Source organism: Mustela nigripes, chromosome 1 (genome assembly GCF_022355385.1).
Source record: "Mustela nigripes isolate SB6536 chromosome 1, MUSNIG.SB6536, whole genome shotgun sequence".
Taxonomy (NCBI): Eukaryota; Metazoa; Chordata; class Mammalia; order Carnivora; family Mustelidae; genus Mustela; species Mustela nigripes.
Window position 1 is genome coordinate 205,599,233 of NC_081557.1, and position 22,551 is coordinate 205,621,783.

Consider the following 22,551-nt stretch of genomic DNA (forward strand, 5'->3'; position numbering starts at 1 on the left):
TAGATGGATAGGGAGCGAGTCCAGGCCTTGGGGCCAAGATCACGGTGGCCCATGAGGCCATCTCAAAGGTCCTGATAGGAGATAGGAGATTGTTTCCGAGACTCTTCACAGAAATGACTATTTTTGGCGGGGGGTGTGGGGGAAGACTAACACTGGAGTTCTTTGTACCCCGGGCTGATAGCCCGTGAGGCTGGCCTGGATGGACTGCAGCTGACTGCGGCCAGCTGCAGACTCGTGGTCCTGGGACCTCCTGGAATCCTCAAGTCTGCGCCCCCGTCCTCGTTCTGCCCACACTGGGATCACACCGCATCTTTTTTTTCTCCCTCAACTTTTTGATTCACCTGTAAAATGTGAGCACTGAGTCAAAGTCTGTACTTAATAAGATTTATGCAGGCTGAAAACTGTGGGGTGCGTGCTGGGGAGAAAGTGGGAAACTGTGGCCTTGGTGTGAAATAAGGCAGGTCTCCCGTGTGAGCTTCAACAGCAGCCCGGGGACAAGGAGCAAGGGGATGGAGGTCTGAGCTGGCGCATGCCTGATCCCGGAAGGGGGAGGGGGCAGCCCCGGGGGTGGCCTGGGGAGGGAGGCCCTCTTGTGCCTTTTCCGAGTTGGACAGTGCCAGCTTTTCCGAGTTGGACAGTGTCCCTTGTATGCAGGAGAAGACCCCAGACTGTGTGTCGCCTCAGCCGCTGTCCCTTTCTCCAGCTGGCTGGTTTCATGGTGGCAAGACATGTGGAGGGTATGGACCAGTTCCTGTGTAGAGGCCCACTCGGTCTGGGTGCGCATGCCGTTTCCCTGCTGTTGTTGGGCTCCAGGTGGGCTTCCCAGCCAGCGCCTGTGGAAGCGGTGGTGGGTGGCACAGCACCTCCCACCGGCAGGCTCACCTGTGGCTCTGCCCCATGGCCAGGGGTTTTGACTGCGCCCCCTTGGGCTGGGTGTCTGTGTGCTTTCCACCGCACGCTCACCGGACCTCCCCTTCGTCTCTAGAAGCCTCACATGGGAAGGTACTTCGAGGCCCTCTATGGGAACAGCCCATTAGCCTCCCAGCTGCACCTGCTAATGTCAGTTTCCAGGGATGAGGCTTGCCTGGGGCAGTCACCAGAATGACGGGCGCTCAGTGGGGACCTTGTAACTCCATTACGCCTCTATGCTCATCGTTCAGATCTGCTGTGAGAAAGGTTTCCCCTCCCTCCCATTTAATTATTAATCCCTTTCTGTATATTGGTGGGGATTCTGAGAGTATCGTTTTAATCAGTGACTGTAATGCTTTCTTGTTGTGATTTACTTGGGTAGAATCATCCCAGACTGGGTCAGTGGAAGGCCTGAACTAGGCCCTGCAGCCTTTGCTGTGTCCTTGTGGTAAGACGCCATGGGACCTGTCATTCTTTGATAAGAATGTTCTAGGCTCAGCTTGTACCTTTCCTTGGCCCAGGCCTGGGTTCAACCATGTCTTCAGGATTCCTCCTGGTGGAATCATGGGTGTGTGTGTGAGCTTTTGTAGACACATGGATGTGCACTCATATATACACTTCTATATCTATTTCTTTTTAAGAGCCATGGGATTGTAACTAATACCTCTCATTTCAGCCCAACATCACAGGGTTGTTTTTTTTTTTTTTTTTAAGATTTTATTTATTTATTTGACAGAGATCACAAGTAGGCAGAGAAGCAGGCAGAGAGACGGGAGAAGCAGGCTCCCACTGAGCACAGAGCCCGATGCAGGGCTGGATCCCAGGACCCTGAGACCGTGACCTGAGCCAAAGGCAGAGGCTTAACCCACTGAGCCACCCAGGCTTTACAAGAGAATATTTTACAAGACTATTTTTTTATGAAGAGAACATGTTTATAAGCTCCAGAGTAATTGTATCAATCTCTCATGTTTCATAGAGTGTTCAAATACTTGTTTAAAGTGCTTAGATAGAATAGTAGCAGCCAGTCACTATGGGCGCAGTCGTGGACACAGCCTGGCTGCAGATTTTGTTTTGGGGAAGGACAGAAGGACCTCCAATGAAGATAACATATGGGATTTTAACTTACCCAAGTATTCAAATGAATTCATTTTAATTCCACGAACATTGGCTACACTCTCCCTCTGTGAGGCACGAGACTGGAGTGCCTGTGGCTTGTCCTGGTGCCTCCCTCAGTCCTGGCTAGGGAGGTCTGGTTACAGCCAACTGCATGAGCACGGGAAAAATGGCTTCTGTCACGTTAATGGCTCTGGGACTATTTACGATTATGTGTATCCCAAGCTATGTTCAACTTGCCAGGGCTATAAATAGAAAGCCTCATTCTCTTTAGTCCTTAAGTTAAACCTAATAGATCTTTCTGGGGAGCCCAGGCGGCTCAGTCGTTAAGCGTCTGCCTTAGGCTCAGGTCATGATCCCCCAGGTCCTGAGATCGAGTCCCATGTTGGGCTTCCTGCTCAGCGGAGAGCCTGCTTCTCCCTTTGCCTGCCATTCCCCTTGCTTGTGCTCTTTCTCCATGTTTCTCAAATAAATAAATTTTAAAAATAGATCTTTATTTTAAAAATTAGTAATTTTAATGAAAATATTTGTTTTTTCTTTCACATTCCATTAACTCATGCACTTACTAAATAGCTCAGTGTCCCCTAAATCTTAAACATTATATTCTGATGAATCAGATGTTTTGAATACCAGTATAAATGTAAAATTTCTGATTTTCTAAATCACATAATGAAGACAACTTAAAAATTTAATGAACAGGATCTTAGGGCTCTCACTCAAATCTGCACATTCAACAGGTTCAATTTGGGGTGGGGACCATTTCAAACATCTCAAAAATGTCACATATAAAGCAGCTACTGACTAGAAAGCATAATGCCACTGGTACAAACACAACAGATGGAATGAAAGTTGTTTGTACCATCTAATCAAGAGAATTAGAAAAGGCCAGGTTAGGAGGCCCCAGCAAGGGCTAAAGAGGGTCTGGTGCGCTAGAGACAGAGTTCGGGCGGGCCCCAGGGAGGCATGGGCCCCATGAGGTTTCAGGCCAGCAGAGGCTAGAGGAGCTCCTCCTGGCCAGAATTTGTTGCCAAATTAATGACGCTTTCTAGGCAACTTCCTTCAGCTGAGATTTAACTCCCCATGGTAATTTCCACACCACACACCTGCTGCCTTTCCCCAAAGTGACAGCGCGGCACCCCAGGACTCCGATTTTGTTTCCTCAGGTGGACATCATGCCGTGACATCCTGCTCCAGGACTTAGTGTGCACGTGTGTGAGGGCATCACGTGAGCCAGACCACGTCTCTGTGCCTCTTCGTGCTCCCCACGTGCTTCCAGGCGCACGCCCACCCCTCGCTGCTATGCAGGGTCTGGGCAGACGTGTGGAGGAATGAGAGACTCCTTACCGCCACTTAAATACGTGCCCACTTCTCCCTTCTCTCCAGGCCTCCTCTTCGGAGGACATGGGCAGGTGGATTGGGATTTTGCTGGCCGAGACGGGGTCCTCCACAGACCCTGGCACCCTGCACTATGACTACATCGACGTGGAGACGTCTGCAAATGTCATCCAGACAGCCAAACAGACCTTCTGGTAAGATCTGCTCTTCTTTCCCTAATGGTTACTTTTTGCGTGCATAGACTTGGGGGAGAAACCCACTAAAGACTGTTGCTTTTGTGTAATATTGATCCAGACTCTGCTGAAATATTTGTCATTTCCTCCCTCCGTGTTTTCTACCAGAGCAGGGGTGGCGAACTTTTTCTGTGAGGTGCAAGACATAAGTATCTTTGGCTTCAGGGGCCAAACGTTTCCTCTTGAAACTACCCGCTCTGCCATCACAGCCACAGACTTTGGGTAAGGGAACCAATGTGCTGTGTTCCCATAAAACTTTATTTGCGGAAACACTCAACGGACGGGACATGGCTTGTGGCCTTAGTTCATTGACCTGTGTACTAAGGGAAGAATTGTGTGCAACAAATGATTTACATCTGCTGTAAGGAAGGCCGAGTTTTCAAGGTCATGGGTCATGTACTTTCAAAACTTAAATTGTGGTTTTATTTTTTAAGAAGGTTTGTATGTATGAAAACATTGTTCTGACCCATATTTCTGTAACATAATGGCAACGAAGCTAATCATAGCAGCAGTCTTCGAGGTTAGGTCCATGTACCCCAAGGGCATTTGAGATTCAGGCAGCCCAATAGGCCTAAACTGGTTTCATGACAGTGCTGGTCGAAGGCCTGTGCCTTGGGGCTGAGAGGGTAGGTAGAGCTGCTGGACAAGGAGGGAACTCCGGCTCTGGTCCTGCATGCTTTTTACTTAGTGGAAAGTCGGGACAAGGGATCGGTAACCTCTCAGTGCCTCAGCTCCTTTGTAGAGACTGGGCTTGGGAAGGCAGTATCTGGGGCAATGACAGGAGCTTGCCCTGGTCTCGTGTCTCCAATCCCTGGACCCCTGCTTCTGCTTCCCTCGCTGGTAGAGTCTGCACTAGAGGCTGAGGACAGGTGGCTCGCAACAAAGCAGGTGATGGGGTCGTATCGTCCGCCTATGACGGCAGACATAGCAGCCACTGTAGGCAGACCCACCGGTGCTCTGCGATGGGGAGACCCAGTGTCCACAGCGACACTGGCCTGTTCTCCAGGAGCTCCACCGTCTAGTTTGAACACACATGGTGCGTGCGGCGAGTTCGCACAGTCTCCATATGTCTCTTGCGTGGTGCCATAATAGGGACATTTAGGGCTTGGCTAAGATGCTCTGGGGCCAGTGGAGGCAACGTGGGCTCCTAGGAGGGATCAGGCCCAGGCTACAGCCAACTCAGGTGAATAGTCTTGACCACTTGAATTAATTTCTGCATACAACTCTTCCAGAAAATCCCCAGTGACCCTAGAGGTTTCCTAAAGTCCAGACTCCCCGTTCTTACAGACCGTCCTTTGTGTCAAACCGGGGTGACAGTCAAGTACTGACTCTTCTGTTCATGTTCAATACAATAACCACCAAGTACATAACCACACTCTGTCCCCTCAGCCACAGGCACGTGGGTCACAGCGAGCCCCCTGGTCACTCAGCACACGCAGTAAATGAGCACATTTACTCCAGTGGCTCTTCAAGAAATGTAATATCCATAAACCAGGTCTTGCAAAATCTCCGCATCTAGAGCGACCTGAGAGAAAGGTGTTTGTGGTGGTTAACTGCTTCTTCGGAACTTGATTAACTCACGAAGCACAAAGCCCATCGTTGTGCATGTGTGTCTCCAGCTGTGATTAGCCACTGGAAACCACACTGCAGAGCAGCCTGAGTAACCGCATTTCCCCTAAAACGAAACCCCCTAGAACAGTTCCCCTAGAACAAAACTCTGCCTCTGCCTTCCAGATGAGTATTCATTGAACCAAATGGGGGAAGGTCCCAGGTTTGAGAAAGGATGTAGATGGCAACATTGAAAAATTACTTATTAAAAATACATGCATAAGGAATTTAGGGCTACAGGAATTTTGCTACCTCATTAAAACCTTTATAAATGTTAGTTTGCAATAAAGGTTATTTTCGGCTTTTGGTGTTCTAGCTGAACACATGCCTACAACTGGAGAGAAGAGATTTAACAAGCAAATGATGTTCAGAATATAAAATATGGCAGCTTGCGAGTGTCATAAATGTCCTGGGATTAAATTAATTTTTGCTTTTATGCAAATTGGCAGTTGGTTAATGAATCCTTTCAAGGTCATCGGGGGAGTGTCTGTGAGCTGGATGTGTCTGAAGGGGGAGGACCGTGGTATATTTTGGGAAGAAGGCAGTAAAAGAAGGAATAGTCATTTAACTTCTCCCAGGAGAAGTGGTGTATTTAGGAATATCAATAATGGTAAACAGTTGGAATGTATTTTCCCCAGGCCTAGCCTATTTTTAAACGAGGTGCATAGATTATATGACACAAGGGAAACATTCTGGATTTTTTCCCTGAAACTGTTTCAAGTGATGCTCCATTGGAGACCCATGAGCTATTGCTAGTCATAGTGGGTGGGGGGGAGGTGGCACGGGGGGCTAAAAGGCCGTGGATCCGTGTGGGCAGAGAGGGCAGCAGACAGACCGGGAGGGACCCATCAACCCGAGTTGCCTTCTCACCAGAACCCCTTACAATGGGATGGACCTCGAGGGTGTTGTGCTGGGGGAATAAGACAGAGGCAAGGGGACGTACTCTGTTGATGCACTGCTGTGGCCGGTCCACAGAGGCAGGAGGCAGATACGGGCTCCCGCGGGGTGGGTGGAGAGGTGCTGGGGTGGAGGGCGGGGCCGGCCTCCCAGCCACGGCAACGCCTGTCCTGCCCCAGAACCGTATGCTTGGCCATGGTTAGACGGTAGACCTTACGCTGTCTTTTCACACAGTACCTCTACTTGGAGAGGCTTATGTCTTCAGCAAGTGGCCTGGGCCTCTCTTACGGCATTTCCACCATTGTATGTGGCTAAAGCCTCTATGGCAAGAGGAAGGCGTCCCGGGCTGCAGACGGGGCTCCCGGGCTGCCTGGGGCCCAGATGTCTGTGTCGGAGCACAGGTCCCTCTCTGAAAGGCCCAGGCCACTTCCAGCTGGACCGCGCCTGTGTGGGACGTCGCTCCCTCCCACACCCCGTTGGCTCGCAGCACCCTCCTTGTGTCCGCTCCAAGGTCTGTCCCGTCCCTGGGGGGCCCCGCTCTGTCCTGGTGCCCCAGCACCCAGCAAGCGTGCAACAGTCCTCACCACCAGGGCTCTGGTTGTCCAGTCAGTGACTGCCGTGCAGGGTCAGCTGTGCCCATGCTACCTAACCTCCAAATCCCCTCTAATGAGACGTTTATGTTAGAAAAACTTAAATATGTATTTTAAAACAAAAAATCCTCTGTTGTAGCAGAAGACTGACGTGCTTAAATTTTTCTGTCTTTCCTTCTTGCTTATTCCTTGTCTACACATTTCCTTTTCCTATATGTAATTATCTGTATTGTAGGTACAGAATAATCCTATAGGTTTTGTCTTACACATTGAAGAGCCTGCGTGAGGCAGGACTGCCGTGCCCACCTTCTCCCAGCAGATGGCGCACCTGCATGCAGAACCACAGAGAGGGGTCCCCTGGACAGCTGGCTCCTGGGCTTCCCCAGGGAACCAGGAGCAGGCTTCTCCAGAGACCTCATTCCCTGTCCTGCCCTCACCAGTGTCCTTTTGTCCCATTGTTATGCATCTGGTTATCCCAGAAATGGAAGATCCTGCGAAGGAACACAGTATCATTTTGGGGTTGGGGCCCCTAGGTGGCTCAGTGGGTTGAGCCTCCAACTCCTGATTGAAGCTCAGATCTTGATCTCTGGGTCGTGAGTTTGAGCCCCCCATTGGGCTCCACACCCAGTGTGGGGCTTAAAAAAAAAGCATATATATATATATATATATATATATATATATATATATATATATAACAGACTATTGTAGTTTAGCTGTTTAGTTATTTTAGTTCAGAGGAAGTGCTCTCAGGCTCCTTCTTCCCTGGGCACTCATATCACCCACTTTTCACAAGTCAGCCATCGGTGCAGGAGGCCTTGGCCAAGAGCCTCCCTGGCCAACACGGGAGGTCCAGAACAAGCAGGAGGGACCACAGCCGTGCTCTGCGGGCTGATGAGCTCTGTGATGAGCTCTGGGGGATGAGCTCATCACAGGACACGTCAAGGGGTGATGAGCGACACACACATGGAGGGGAAGGACAGCGACTCTGAGGGGCGGGGGAGTGCTGCCTACTGTGGGGGCTCAGGTGGGGCTCTCCTGGGGAAGTGAGTCCCCGCAGGGGCAGGAAGAACCGCTGCTGGGCAGAGGGGACTGCGGAGTGACGAAGAAGCAGAGAGGTGGCCATCAAGCCCCGAGGGCCACGCAGCGTTCTGACTGCTCTGGGCGCACAGTGGACGCCAGTGCCGTGTACGCAGAGAGTGACCACTCCAGCTGGCCTCCCAGAGATGTGCGCTGGCTGCCGGCCACCTCCCCCTAGTTCAGGAGTGGGAGGGCCGGTGGGAGGTGAGTGGCGTTGAGGTGGGCAGCGGCGGTGCCACACGAACACGGGAACCAGAGCAATGTGTGTGGACTGGGTGCTGTAAAGAGCTGGGGGTCCATGAAGTTTCCCAAGAGACGTCAGATGGTCAGTCCCTCACTTTTGCCCACTGGGTCTATGCCTTTGAGTGTTGGCGTTGACAGGCAGGAAAATGCTGGAGAGTAGCCACAGATGGCACGTGCCCCTCGGAGGGTGGGGCCAGTGCCCCAGCCAGCCGGTGGCCAGCCGGGCACCCTTGTTGCACCCTGCAGACACGGAATGCGTGGCATGTACTGAGCAGATCCCATGCCAAACGGTGTCTCGTGTCCAGCATGCTCTACCACCATCCTTGCCACCGTCCTGCAGGGTGGCTGCTCTCGACGCTGTCCTCGGCACTCTCACTAGACACATCATGTCTGCCAGGGGTGCTGGTGTTTTTGTCCCCTGCCACCTCCGGCCCGGCCCTGAGCATCCAGCTGGACTCAGGGAAGATTCTGGATTGCTTGGCGGAGGGTCTAACCCCCTTCCTCTCCTGCAGTTTCATGAACAGGCGCGGCATCTCTGCCAACCCGTACCTGGGGAGCACCGCCAACGGCTACGCGCACCCCAGCGGCACGGCCCTGCATTACGACGACGTCCCGTGCATTAACGGCTCGGTGAGTGCATCCTCCTGGCAACAGTCCGGGCTCTGGCGCATTAGACGTGGGGCAGTGGGAGTACACCTATGCCTGGGGACCCCTGACTTCCAGCCGGGAGCCACAGGGCTTTCCGCCATGCTCTGGGGCAAGGATGAAAACTGTTTCCCCTCCCTACTCTCCTGGTTTTTGACTAGCCGTTCATCTGCATCTGCACAAGTAGGGAACCAGACCTCAGGACCCTGAGTGTCATTCACGGTCCTCGTCATCACTTAAGTGTCTCTGCACAGCGAGAATACCAAGTGAAGGCTAGCACGTTAGGGTCTGTAACCTGGATACATCACAAGAGAGTACAGTACAGGTTATCGCTCAGCAGTCAGTGCTTGGAAAAGAGCTCAGGGAACACCCATCACAAGAAGTATTGCCACGGCCAAGGCCGCCCTGCATGCTCCCTGGACCAGGCCCCGAGCCGTCTCCTGGTCCACCAGGCATGAGGCCCGCGGAGTCCGTAGGCACTCTGCAGCACTCCGGAGGGGCACTCAAGATACGAGCCTGCCATTGGTCCCCCAGGATTGGGTGGGCTTAGTCTGGACATCTGTGTCAAGATCTAGTTCGAAAGTTTGCACAGGATGTGTTGATTGTTGGTTTTTTTCAAGCTTGGAAAGTCTGTTAGATTTTTTTCTTGTTGTTTTCCTCACCCATTCTATTCTCCATACTTCGGTGGCAGTCCACAATCGGCTCCCTGTTTCCCATGGTCATAAAATCCACGCCTGCCCAAGGCAGGAATGGGGAGACCATAGTCTTCTTGAGGGAGGTGCAGGGGTCAGGCAAGGACTCCTGGGTCTCAGAGATAGAAACAGACTGAAAAGAAGGTTTCTGTGCTCTGGGTCAGAGGTGGCCAGCCAGTTACCACGTGCTGTGTGTCCTGTGTCCTGTGTCCCATGTCCCATCCTTTCTCCCTCCTTCCCGATTTTCTGCACGTCCCCCAGTGCTCAGGCTCTGCACCAGGGATAATGGCCTTCTGGTCCAGCAGGGCTGAAGAGGGGGTGGGGGTGTAGCACAGAGTGAGGGCCAGGCCTGGCAGGCTCATGTGAAGATCAGGGGCCACGCCGGGACATGGGAGAGGGGTAGGAGCAGAGCCACTGTGCAACCCCATCCTGCCTACAGGTCCCTGAGCTGGTTTTCTGTCTGAGGCCAGGGTGGTCAGGGCTGGGGTGGGGAGTGAGCCCCGGCCCAGTGAGAAAATGTGCGCTCCTGACCCCCATCCCCACCTCCACCCTCACTCCCGGGATCTTCAGAGTTTGAGGTGCTCCTGCTGCCCACAGCGGCCCTGCCTTAGGGGAGGCTGCATGGTGACCTCTGTGAGAGCAGGATTTCGAGCAGTCTCTGTGCGTCTTCCTGGACACAAGCCACGTCCAGGGTGGCTCCCGGTGGTGCTGGCTCCCAACAGTTCTGGGTGCCCACAGCCCCCCTGAGCAGTGTCTCCCTCATTGTGGGCCCAGTCCCCAGACCCATTCCCACGGAATGCTCTGCCGCTTTGGGCCTTCAGCCTCCGCGGCTGGACGGCAACACAAACCTGCCTCCGGTCCTGCCTTTCCCAGGGCCCCCTTTGGGCCTCGTTCCCTGAAAGGGTTTTCTCCCTCCTTCCTTCCCTTCAACATGGAAGCTGCAGGGCGGGCTGAGCCCCTGGAAGAGCCCCAGCCCACCCAAGCACCACCCCACCCACCAGCCCTTGCCCCTCTGTGTGGGTCCCACAGGTTCAGGCCGGCCCCCAGGAAGGAGCTTGCTTTAGGGTCCCCACAGCGCCCTCTGTCTCAGAGAGAAAGGGCCACCGTTGTGCAAGGGCTCTGCATTCAGCAGTTGTGAGCCATTCCTTCTGCACAAGGACGGCGGACAACGCAAGGTCTTGTGCACGGCGTCGGCGGCTCGCTGGCTTTAGTGACAGCTGTCCTGAAGCTCGGGCCTCTCCTTGAAGTATGCTCCTCCACACCGGGCCCCAGTACAAGGCAGTCCTTTCCTGCTGGACTTTCTGAGCTGAACCCTGACCTTTCATTGATCTCTGTCACCCTGGGGGCCCCCATGACACCAGCCCCAGATCGAAGTCTCCAAAAGGATTTAATCCTGAAACCTCTATGGAGTCTGTTCTCGAAGCGCTCCCTGTAGCCCGATACTCTGATGTGTGGGCAGGGGATAGTCCACCTAGAGCTTTGAAATGAGCTTTGAAACGAGCGAGTGTGTGCCGGTCACCCTCATGGGGCCGTCCCATCCGGGCTGCACGCGTGGGCCGCTGTGTTTAGATGGTAGGAGTGTCCCCGCGTCACAAAAATAGACCCCTCGAAGTGGCTGCGAAGGGACAGAGTGCTCCTCCCTTGAGGTTTCAGGCTGTTCCTATTTCCGTAACAAAAGGCTGTGATTACAGTCTAGCAGAAGGAGCCGCTGCCAGAGGGGTACAAAAATAGGGTAAGATGAGCACAACATAGGAATTAATATTTCTCTCTCCTTTTGGTAAATGCAAAGCAATTTACAAAGACCTTTAAAATGGAAAGGGCTCTGGCTGCAGTTGTAAGTTTAGGTTTTCATTTATGCTTTCATGTCCAGGCTCTGAAGCGGCCTGTAGCTATTTTAGTCCTTTGTAAAAAGGTTTTCTGCTAAGACGATGCCATTATATCCATTATATGCTGAAAGGTCCTCTTTTCTACGATGATTGCATTTCTTTCTTTTGACAGACTATGTTTTGGTCGCTGGGCTTCTTTGAGGCATAAGAGTGTGGCCACCGGGGGCCCAGTGACAGTCACCTGTTCCACCCAAGTCCCTGGGGCCTGCCTGACAGATGGGGAGGGTCAGGAGGGGCCTTTCTCCCCTGGGAGAGCCTGCAGCTGGGAGGCAGCTCCCTGTGCGGGTAGGAGTCCGGCTCTGCCTCAGTTTCCCCCTGCCTCTTGAGAGTCCCCTGGGAACCACATGGGTCAACAATTGTGAAGGACTTCAAACAACATCCAGGCGTAGTCACGACTATAAAAGAAAGTGCTTCACTGGGATCACAAGGTGCTTTCTGGATGTGGCCAGACCTCTGGGTTTCGCCTACCCCCCTCCCACCCCGGTCTGGCAGGCCTCTCCTTACGTCCCATGGCTTCTGCTCTCCAGATTAGAACTTCCAAAATCTGGCTCTTTGAAGAAAGAAATGTCAAATCAGTTCTTTTTTTCCCCGCTATCTTAAAAAAACAGAATGACACAAAAATTTCCTAAGCCAGTTACCCTGGGAATGATTCAAGGGAAAAAGAAACCTTGGCTGAAACCTCGAAGCAGAAACGTTGTCCGCCTGCCTGTGTGTGTGTGTGTGTGTCCCATCGGTGACCGTGTTTTACGGGGTACGTGCATGTGTTCTGGGGGTATGCGTGTGTGTGTGCGCGTTCCATCGGTGACCGTGTTTTATGGGGTATGTGCATGTGTTCTGGGGGTATGTTCCATTGCTGACCTGTTTTATGTGGTACGTGCATGTGTTCTGGGGGTACTAATAATATCTCAATGTACTAAAATCTCTGCCATGCTTTCCATGACCGAGGGCACTAATGATGAAGCTGTGTGTTGCAGTGGGACCCCGAAGACGGCCCTCCTGCTTCCGGTGCCAGGGGCCTGGGAGAAGAGGTGCTCTATGATAACGCGGTCCTGTATGATAACTTGCCGTCTCCGAAAATCTTTGCGCGCTACCCGCCTGCTGACAGAAAGGCTTCTAGGCCGCCTCCCGACAAACTGTCCTGTAACCATTACAAATACCCTCCCTCCTGCAGTCTGCCTCCCACTAACCCCTCATCTCTGGGGAGGGCGTCTCTCGGGCTCAGCACTCAGGTACAGCATCTCCTTCCATCCTGTTCTAGAATTGTCTGAATCACGGTCCTCTGTGGGGGGTGGTCACCGGTCCGTAGCAGATGAGACTCATCGAGGGTCAGGTGGGATTTTTGTCTCCACCAGAATGGAGTTTGCAAATGCAATCCCCGTGGGGTTGCCTGGGGGCGGATGGAGCGCCCCAAACTAGCTCGAGGCTGAAGAAGCCCGGTATTTCGTGGTCTAAATCTGGCTCTCTTTCTGTTCCCGGAAAAGTCCCTTGTGAGTTTTGTGCGGCACGTTGACTAAAGCCAAAGATTTTAAACAAGGACAGGAACACTAAAACATTCCAGAAGATTCTTGCACCACAGGCTTTTTTTTTTTAAAGATTTCCATCACAGGTACACGAGGAATGCTGGACTCCAGGTAGTAATTGCTTCCGATCTTTCCACGTTAAGCAGGATTTTCAGGGTACAACAGGGTTCTTCTGTAATGAGTCTGAAAGTGGGACGCCTGAAAACGAGTCGATGGTAATGAGAATTTTGGATTGTGATTGAATGATCAGTGATGACCTTGGTGTCGCGCTGCCGTTGGCGGCATACCCCGTAGTTACGGCAAACAACGACGGCTCAGTGTAAATGTTCATTGCGTGTGGTCACGCGCTTTCCGCCCACGAACGGTGTGTGCTTTGCTCATGAGTCCAGGTGCCATGAGAATTCTCTGCAAACATGAAGCAGATGGGCACACTTTATTCTTTTTTTTTGAAGATTTTATTTATTTATTTGAGAGAGCTAGAGAGAGAGCACAAGTAGGCAGCACAGCAGGCAGAGGGAGAAGGAGAAACGAGCTTCCCTCTGAGTAGGGAGCCCGATGCGGAGCTCGATCCCAGGACCCTGGGATCATAACCTGAGCCAAAAACAGAGGCTTAACCTACAGGCCCCTCTAGGGACACAGTTTAATTCACATTCTTTCCCTTCCATTTCTTGGGTAATTTTCAGAAACACCAAGTGCCTGGTAGGGTCCTAGCATCTCAGGTTCGCTGGCTCACAGCAGCTCCCCGCGGCCTGTCGACTCCATCCAATCACAGCCTAGGATTTGTTTCTGATTTTTAACCAAGATTCACTCACTGAACTCGCATCTATCCCCATACTTGCTTTTTTGCTGGCATTCAGTTTCTGTTAGGTAGAAATCGTGGGACGGAGTATGACACCTCGTGCTTGCATTGTCCCCAGATTAGTTTGGAATGGTCTGATACATTGTTTCTGTGTGGGTTGTTTTTATTCATCTTTACTATTTTCAGTAGGAACACATTTGTAAGTGGAATTATAGCACCTTTCATTTTCCTGTGCAGCTTTGGTCGTTCTCATAGGGCACCTGTTGGTTAACGGAGACACCTTCCAATTACCAAGCACCCCCAGTGTGCCACAGGTTGTGCCCTTGTCTGGTGTGTCCTCTGCCCATTTTCAGGAACGCCGTGGACAGGATTCAGTATCTTTATTTATTTATTTATTTATTTAAATGAGCAAATGGAAGCTCAGAAAACTTTAACGACTTGCTCCAGTGTGTCCCAAATCCTAGAGCCAGAATCTGAAGGGAGGGCATTCTCCCCAAAGTGAGTCCCACCCACGGCAGCAGCTCCCATCAGCACCTGCCACCAAGCCAGATCGATGACACTGCTGGGGGACCCATGGCATTTGTCGGCCTGTAGCAAAAGGGTGAAGGTGCCATTGCTTGGGTCTTAAGAACCTGTGGCTACTTCAGACCCTGTTCATACTGGTCCCATGTTGTCCCCTTGCCTCTACCTTCTGACCCATCAGTGAAGCAGAAGGTAGTTTTTTGTCCCGTGGGGACATCAGCCGACTGCATAGCCACTCAGGCCGAAATCTGGAGCTCAGCCAAGCCGTTCGCCTAAAGAGCATCTCCTGGAAAGAAAAACCGTTCGTGTTTAGAAACCCAAACTTTCACTAATCACAACCAAATGCTCTTGGATACCCAATTGCCTGGTCCAGTTTCTTGATGAGCATTCATGATCCCAATAGAAATCTATATGGCTTTTATTGCATCCCAACTGGGCAAGTCCAAGTCCCTCACCGGCCTTGGACCTCAGTTCCAGACCCGCTCAGCCAGCACAGGAAAACCACGGCAGCTCAGTGCCTGGAAGCCAGATGGGTTTTTTTTACTCCCCTTGTGTTTCCTGTGTGTGGTGGGTTAAATGCAAGATTCAGGGACTGAGACAACTTACTGAAAAAGAAGAAAAGTTGTTTTTTGTTTTTGTTTTATGGTTTGTTTTTAAATTTTCTTACTGTCTATTTCAACAGTTGAAGGGTAAAAAGCCCCCAGTGGCCTCCAATGGGGTTATGGGAAAAGGGAAGATCCCGAGCAACCAGCAAAAAAAGGTGGACTCCGTAGCCGGTGTGAAGCGAACATCTTCAAGTAAGTTCAAGGTTCAGCTTCGGGGCAAGTTTCAGGTGTGGTTTGCGGAGGTGGGGCCATAAGAGCCATCTTTCCTCCTCACCTGTGTGGGTAGAGACGCCAGGTGTGGGGGTCAGCTGGAGACGGGACTGTCTTCACCATCACTCTCCCTCCTTGCCGGATTGCAGGACAGTGCCGTTTTTCACCCAACTCTTATGACCATTGTGAAAAGCTGTTGGTTAAGTGCAGAAGGGGTTTCACGTGTTTCAGGAGGAGGTGGTTGTAGGTGCAAGGGGCCTGGGGCTTCAGGTCAGGAGACCCCGGCATGGGCGCCTGATCTACGAGTGACATAGTGACTTTGGTCAAGCCATGTAGACACTCTAAGCTTAGGTCCCTGTGTGGGAGGCGTAGACCAGTGGCCGCCATGGTTTCTGGGACTGAAGGAATCGAGGTGCCGCATGGGCCTCCAGGCACCACAACCCTGTAAGGATCACTAGGGGACGCACGTTCCCACTGCAACTTGTGGTCTCCCTTCCTTCTCCCAGCCTCGTCCTCAGGTAGGTGCCATCCCCTGCCCCACCCTGTGAGGCAGAATCCTCTCTGAGAGACCAAAGGGGTTCCCACTGCACCTCACAGCTGGCAGGTGACAGAACCAGAGGGACGAGCAGGCATCCAAAGGGAGGGAGGCGAGGGCTGAGCCAAGAAGCAGCAGATACAAGTGAGGGACTCGGCTCCCTTGCAGCAGAAGGATCTGTGGTAGTGACAACACTGTGGGTTTGCTTCAGCCCTGGGCAGTAGGCGCCCGGCCCTTTGGCCAGCCGGGAGCGCTTACCTGCATGAGGCATCGTTGCCACCGGGGCCATACGGCCAGCCGGGCCATGGGCATCGAGCTGCTTGGGGCTCGCAGGAGAGGCCGAGCTGCAGGCTGTCACGAGGGTCTTGAGCCCCTAAGAGGCTTGCAGGGAGGATGGGAGTCAGACGCCAATGATGGGTTTGAGAGGATCACTTGGGGAGTAAGAGTGCCTACACTCTCAGAATCTGGCTCCGCGTGGCCCGGAGACCAGTGTCCATGTCCGTGAAGACGAGGCCGCCTGGCTGCAGCCAGGCACCCCTCCCTGACTTCCGGACCCTCTGGCCCCGTGGTGGGCGTTCAGAATTTGAGAGCACACGGGGATGGGGAGGCCGGCCTCTTCCTTGGCCACGTATGCGGACGAGCCTCGGACGTGCACCCTGAGGGAGCGTGTAGCCTGTGCATCCGCCTGTCTACACTTCCCCCGTTTTCACACCTGCATTTCAAGCACACAGCTCAGGAGCCAGTTCTATTGTGCTTATTTTGACCTTCTCTTTCTGGCCAGTCTTGTTTCCCTGATGCAGTTGGGTCTCTCTATAGTCATTTAAAATTGCCGTGCTGTGCACTTGGGGAGGGGGTAGCTGGTCCCCGAAATTCTGCCACGTGGAACCCGACCCTCATGGGATCTCCTCTCAACAACTCTCCTCCCCGTGCCTGTGCTCATTGCATTTCCTAGGTGATTTATCCCTTTATTTTAGGATACCTTCTGTAGGGACTCTTTATTAATTTTGGTGACATCTAATGGTGACAAAAGAGAAAAATAACTGCGTTCTGTGTTTTTGCTGAATTCAGCCAGTTGCCCGGTAGACCAGACAGGCTCTCCAGCATGGGGAACAAAGATGTGGCTGGTTACACTCCACTCCTGCTTTAGCGCTGAGGCTCTGGGAGTTACACTGTGGCCCAGGGCTATGGCCACCTCCCTGGCCCCTGCCTCCACTGGGGACTCTCACCCCACGCCCCTGCCCAGAAGTCGCTGCATGTCCCGTGGGGCTGCAGACACGCAAGCCAACGACAACATTGTGGTGGGGTGTGCTGTGGGGTGTGAAGCCTGCAGGGAGTGACACACAAGAGGCCCCCCGGGGGGGAAATCGGGTGTGGGAGGCAAGCAGAAGGGCAGAAATCAGTGACCCTAAATCACACCTGTGACATCGTCCTCTCCTCACAGGCTTTTTCCAGAGAGGGTCCTTCTAGCTTAATACTTATCAAAGGCCAGTGTGATTAGAGGAGAAGAGGTTGGGGTGGGGATTTTAAGGTGACATTAAGTACTAGGGTGACACTGGCCAACTCTCGGAGGGGTTTCCCGAAGACTGGTTTCTTCCTCCTTCTCCACTCACTCCTTTTATTTATTTTTTTTTTTAAGATTTTATTTATTTATCTGACAGAGATCACAAGTAGTCAGAAAGGCAGGCAGAGAGGTGGGGGGAAGCAGGCTCCCTGCTGAGCAGAGAGCCCGACTTGGGGCTCAATCCCAGGACCCTAGGATCATGACTTGAGCCAAAGGCAGAGGCTCAACCCACTGAGCCACCCAGGCGCTCCATCACTCCTTCTATTAGTGAGCCCTGGCATCCTGTGCTTGTCCCAAGTGCTTTGTAAATATTAAGTGGATCCTCAAAATGGCCCTGAGAGTGGCCACTTCACAGATGGGGGAACTGAGGCACGGAGAGGTGAGGGGCCTTGCTGCGGGGCTCTAACCCAGCCGGTCAGTCCCAGACGCTGCTCTGCGTGGACTCCCCAGCTCTCCGTTCCTCGCTCGCTCACTCAGCAGGTCCCCGCGTGCTCGCTCCAGGCCAGGCACCAACCGCGGCTCCGGGGACAGAGCTGCCATCCGGTCGACCAGAGCCAGACAGCGGGCGCTGGGCTCAGGGGTGGCCGTCTTATGGAAACATTCTGGAAAATAGCAGAAGTACGCAAACCCAAGAGGTGACCCTCGATGCTGATGGCGGGTGCTCATCCCAGCCTTACGCCTCCTCCCATTCTTGCCTGCGCCGGGAAATGGGAACTACTCACCGTTCTGCTCCATCCAAACTGGCCCCGTTCTTTCTCTTACCGAACTAGCGATAGAACTAGATGAGAGTTTCTTTCCTGCATTGGCCGATTTTAAACAGGCTTTATGATCCACCCTGTTAGGTGGTTAAACCTAGTTTTCTTCTGCTGCCTTTTCTCCCCCTAAGATGCTGACCAGTACAAATATGGCAAGAATCGGGTCGAAGCCGATGCCAAGCGGTTGCAGAGCAAAGAGGAGGAGCTGCTGAAGCGGAAGGAGACCCTGCGGAACCGGCTGGCCCAGCTCCGGAAAGAGAGGCGGGACCTGCGGGCCGCCATCGAAGTGAACGCTGGTACGGGGCGAGGGTCACGGTTCCGGGCGGCCTGGGCACCTCCCTGGGTAGCGCCTCCTCTTCCTCCCATTCTGCCCACGGGCTCTCACCTTAGGAAGACCGCACCTCCCCGTGCGGTGCTGCCTGTCATTGGGAACCCTCATGGGGAAGCCTGGGGCCAGTGCTACGGCGATGGGGTTGGGGGGAAAGGGACCTTGGGACAGGCTGGAGGAGGCCGGTGGTTCTGGGGGCTGTCGCAGCCTCGGGTGCTGGCCACAGAGATGCTCAGGAGTTTCATGTCATGTGTCTGATGAAGCAGCTGGTGGTGGGGTGGGGAGTGGTTGTTGGCAAGAGGACAGTCCACAGGGACGGGTAAGATTCAGGAACCCAGTAAGAGGTCTCTAGGGACAGACGGGGCCAACCATGCCCGAGAAGGAACAGTGTGTCTGAATTCTTGGAAGGGAGCAGGACGATAGGCCGGGTTAGCAGAGACACTCTCAAAGGGCAAGTCAGAGCGACGGCAGCTGACAGAGAGCTGAGTCAGGACCAGACGTGCGTCTCCAGCAGGAGCTGGGAATGAGGTTCCCGGTTCTGGGGATGGACCTGTTTAACGTAGTCACCTCAGCTCAAGACTGGCTCTTATCCTGGGCAAGACCCACTCTTCAGGCTTGAGTAAGGCAGGCCTTGGAGGGGTGCAGGGGATCGGGAAGGAGACATTGGTGCACCTGCGCCTGAACAGTCTGTCGGCACTTCCGGACTTTGTGCGTCAGTGACCCTTATGACAGGAAGTGCTTTTGGAGTTTCGAGTCTGGGAGGTCGGGTACAGGCTGAGCAGGTGGGCGATAACGCCTAGGAGGAACAGGGGATGTGACATCCGGCCACCTGTCGGGGGACCGAACGCCAAGTCAGAGACCCTGGGAGGAGCTTCCAGGCCAACAAGACAGGAGGATTTCTTGCTTCTGCTGTCCCAAGTCTGCAGGATAGTGAAGATGCAGAGAGGTTAGACCAGCTCCCGTGCCGTGAGCATTAGAGGCCGGGGCTGCGCACAGAAGTCAGGGGACCCTCTGGGCACCCATTATCCTGCACATGCAGTGGATACGTGACCTGCCTCTGTGTGTCACTGACACTGACACACATTTCAGCAAAAGCAATTCAGTGAGTGCGTGTGGAGCCTCGAGGGGCAAAGCTTTATTGTAGTCGCCCCCACGGGCAAGAGAGAGGACTCGGGAAGAACGGGCGGAACCAGCAGAATGGGAAAATAGCCAGACTTTCCAAGTCCGCGGCGCCCCTGCAGGCCGTCTGTTGGAGCCCGTGTGTTCAGGTGAGCACACTGTGGCTCGGGCCTAGAGTTCTGTCTGGGTTCTCTGAGACTCGAGGGCTCCGGCTTCCAGATCGGGACTCCCAGCTGCGGGAGAGCGGAGTGGTCAGGAAGGGCCTCGGCTCTTTGAAAGCACAGCTGGACTTGAGTTTTGTAGAAGGGGCCCAGGTCAGGGCCACTCGAGCCGGAGAGTTCCACGGGGTCCTGTGCGGGGTTACCTGTGACCTCCGTCCATGGAGCCCCCCGCCCCCCCGCCGCCAGTGGCTGCAGCAACTGTGCATCTGTGGGGTTTCAGGCAGGAAGACCCAGGTGGTTTTGGAGGACAAGCTGAGGCGGCTGGAGGAGGAGTGTAAGCAGAAGGAGGCCGAGCGGGTCAACCTGGAGCTGGAGCTCACGGAGGTCACGGAGAGCCTGAAGAAGGCCCTGGCCGGCGGGGTCACCCTGGGGCTGGCTATCGAGCCCAGGTCGGGGACGTCGAGCCCGCAGGTAAGGTTTGTGCCCGCCCAGTGGATGCACCGCTGCGGGTCGGCCTTAGACGTACGTGTTCCAGGCCGTGTGCCCAGTGCTGCTCTCCGCGGGAGGACGGTGGGCACTCAAGCCCTCTTCCCCTCCCTCCTCCAGACCGCTGATCAAAGGCACGGCCTCTGATCTCTTTGGAACCATGTCCTAATTCGATTCCAGTGCATCAGCTGAAGGCGTTAATCCCATGTAGCTGGGTGGATTGAGGCATGTCTCTCGGCTTGGGAGTCCTGCCTGGTGCCGGGAAACATGCCCCCCCCCCCCCCAATCTCACAGGACGAATGGAACTCACTTTCCAATACGCATGATCCCCTTCAGGGACTTACCCTTCACTTTTGTTGGAACAACAGTCACTGAGAATTTACTGCTGTCCTTTTCTCGTGACAGTGCCATTGGGTCCCTGGGGCCTGGGGAGTCACGGGTCACCGCTTCTATCTTACAAACCAGGAAGTGGAGGCCCAGAGTAGTGATGTGAAGCCGCTTGATTACTCAAGGCCAGCTGGGCAGCCCTGGACGCAGGCTCTGTCTCCAGGGGCCCCAGCTCTCCGTCCCCGCCTTCCTGAAATCCCACCACCGCCTTAAGCCTGTCCCTCTCTGAAACTCCAGCCCCTCCTCCCTCTCCACTGGCCACCCCTCAGTGTTATAGAGTTGGCCCTCGCCTGGCAGAGCGGGTTCTAGCAACAAGAACCAGGCACTAGGACCTGCCAGGGCTCAGAGGGCTTGGGGTCACCTCCCTTCTCGAGGCCTCACTTGATCATCTGCAAAATGGGGATGGCACGGCTGCATCTGGGACAGCTCAGGGCACAGCACCTGGCCGGACGGTGTGGGCTCATCATGTGGTGGTTAGCTCATTCCTTCATTCAATGAATTAGGAAGACATACGCAGGCCGTGCACCTGTGGGGTGCTGACCATTGTCCCAAGCACAGGGGCTGCCGTGGAGCCTATGTTCTGGCAAGGGAGGAGTCCCACTGGGAGATCAAGGTGCAGGGAGGGTGGGTGTCCTGGGAGCCGGCATGCACGGGCGAGCACCACCCTCCCTGGCAGCGTCTCAGCGTCCTGCTTGAACAGGACGGGGCACAGTGAAGGCAGCTGTAACTGGAGGGGGCGTCCTGCTGGAGGCACACAGGCTTGTGGACCCCATGGACCCTGGCTGCCGGTAGGGGTGGCCGCCTACCCCCCCTTGGGGTCTCTTCTGCCGCGTCCCAGGCTCTCCTCCCCACTCCCTTCCGTCAGAGCCCTTACCCATTCTCTGGGCTCTGGCCCCACCCCATCCCCCTGCAGCTCCCCTCCTGTCTTTTGCCCCTCCCCTTCCAAATTACACTTTTGGAAACAGAAGTCTGTTCCCACGATGTCCTGTTCACCTGCTCTCTCCACCACTCATTGAACCTGCTTTCCCTTTAGGTTGCCTCCAAACTACAAATCCCCCACCTCACCCCTGCCTCCAAATTCCAGGTATCTCTCCACGCTGGCTACTTTCTTGATGCGTGACCCTACACCCCCCCCAGGAGTCCCCTCTCTCTAGGGCGACCCCCATCACCCATCAGGGGTCCCCTCTTTCCAGTGGTGCTCCGTATTGTCCCCCAGGGGTCCCCATCTTGGCCCTACTTGTCGGGTCTTCTCTTTTGGCCCAAATAGCCAACTTGTCCTTCCAAAGGCTCAGGATGAGTCTGTCTGTGCCTCCCCACCCAGACCGGGAGTGCCTGGCAGCTTCCTCTTGGATCATATGCTGCATAGCAGTGACAGAGGCGGGGGGAGTGTGGTCTGGGGGCTCCTCCAGGCAGACCCCACTCGCTGCCAGCGTGCTTTCCTGAGCGCTGGGACATACAGCAGGCCTGTTGACCATGCCTCATGTGGGGTCTTCTGTCTGCATGGACAGTCTCCAGTTTTTAGGCATCGCACTCTGGAGAGCTCGCCCATGTCCAGCTGTGAGACCAGCGACGCTGAGGGCCCCATGCCGGTGAACAGTGCGGCCGTGTTGAGGAAGAGCCAGCCGGCAGGCAGCTCCCCCTGCCGGGGACATGTGTTGCGGAAGGCAAAGGTGAGCTCGTCCTCCTGCAGGGGGGACACCTGCCATGAGGGGTGCCTGCCACTCTGGGAGGGATGTGGGTGGGGTGGGGGAGACACCCTGTCCTCACTGTCTCCTGAGTCCCCACAGGGGGCCTCCTTTTCAAAAGTGAAAAGTCCAGAACCTCATGTTGGGGGCATACAATGAGCCCCACCCCGGGACTACTGTGGTCTCCAGTCCCCACATGGAACCGGCCCTGAGAAGCTTGGATGCTGAACTTAGAGCCCTCAGAAAACTTAAAGACCATTTGTAGGTTATTAAAGCAAACAGTTCTTGACGGTGGTCACTACAAGTATGTCATTCAGAAAAACCATGCCTGGAAGAATTACATTAGTTCAGCGGAGTAATTGAATTTGCTCTGATGGGTGTGAAGGCAGGCAGCCTCCCTCCGTGGCCTCCAGGCCTTGCATTGCTATCGTGGCTGCATTGCTATCGTGGCTGCATTGCTATCGTGGCGTTGGTCCCAGGGCCACGTCAGGACCTGGGCCAAACTGGCTAGAAGTCCACGGCTTTCACAGAGGTGGCCTGTGGCATGGAGGAACGCGGGTGGTACCCCCGGGGCGTGCTCTCAGGATGGCCTTGGCGGCCATGGCTGCAGACGTGTCTACAACCTCGTGTCCTCCCCAGCAAGTGTCCAA

At 54.2% G+C, this 22,551-nt stretch overlaps 1 protein-coding gene across 6 annotated transcripts in view; it reads left to right on the top strand.

Moving 5' to 3' along the window:
* The window catches only part of AFAP1 (actin filament associated protein 1), a 130,237-nt gene that overhangs the window by 103,840 nt on the left and 3,846 nt on the right, over positions 1 to 22,551 (top strand). For 5 of the 6 annotated variants that reach the window (XM_059380272.1, XM_059380280.1, XM_059380288.1 and 2 more), the window contains 7 exons: positions 3,406 to 3,551; positions 8,518 to 8,635; positions 12,203 to 12,457; positions 14,752 to 14,866; positions 17,867 to 18,031; positions 19,624 to 19,814; positions 21,725 to 21,886. In XM_059380272.1, the coding sequence (XP_059236255.1) occupies positions 3,406 to 3,551; positions 8,518 to 8,635; positions 12,203 to 12,457; positions 14,752 to 14,866; positions 17,867 to 18,031; positions 19,624 to 19,814; positions 21,725 to 21,886 (1,152 nt within the window). The remainder of the gene's footprint in view (positions 1 to 3,405; positions 3,552 to 8,517; positions 8,636 to 12,202; positions 12,458 to 14,751; positions 14,867 to 17,866; positions 18,032 to 19,623; positions 19,815 to 21,724; positions 21,887 to 22,551) is intronic. The other variant, XM_059380301.1, reaches the window with a different exon arrangement.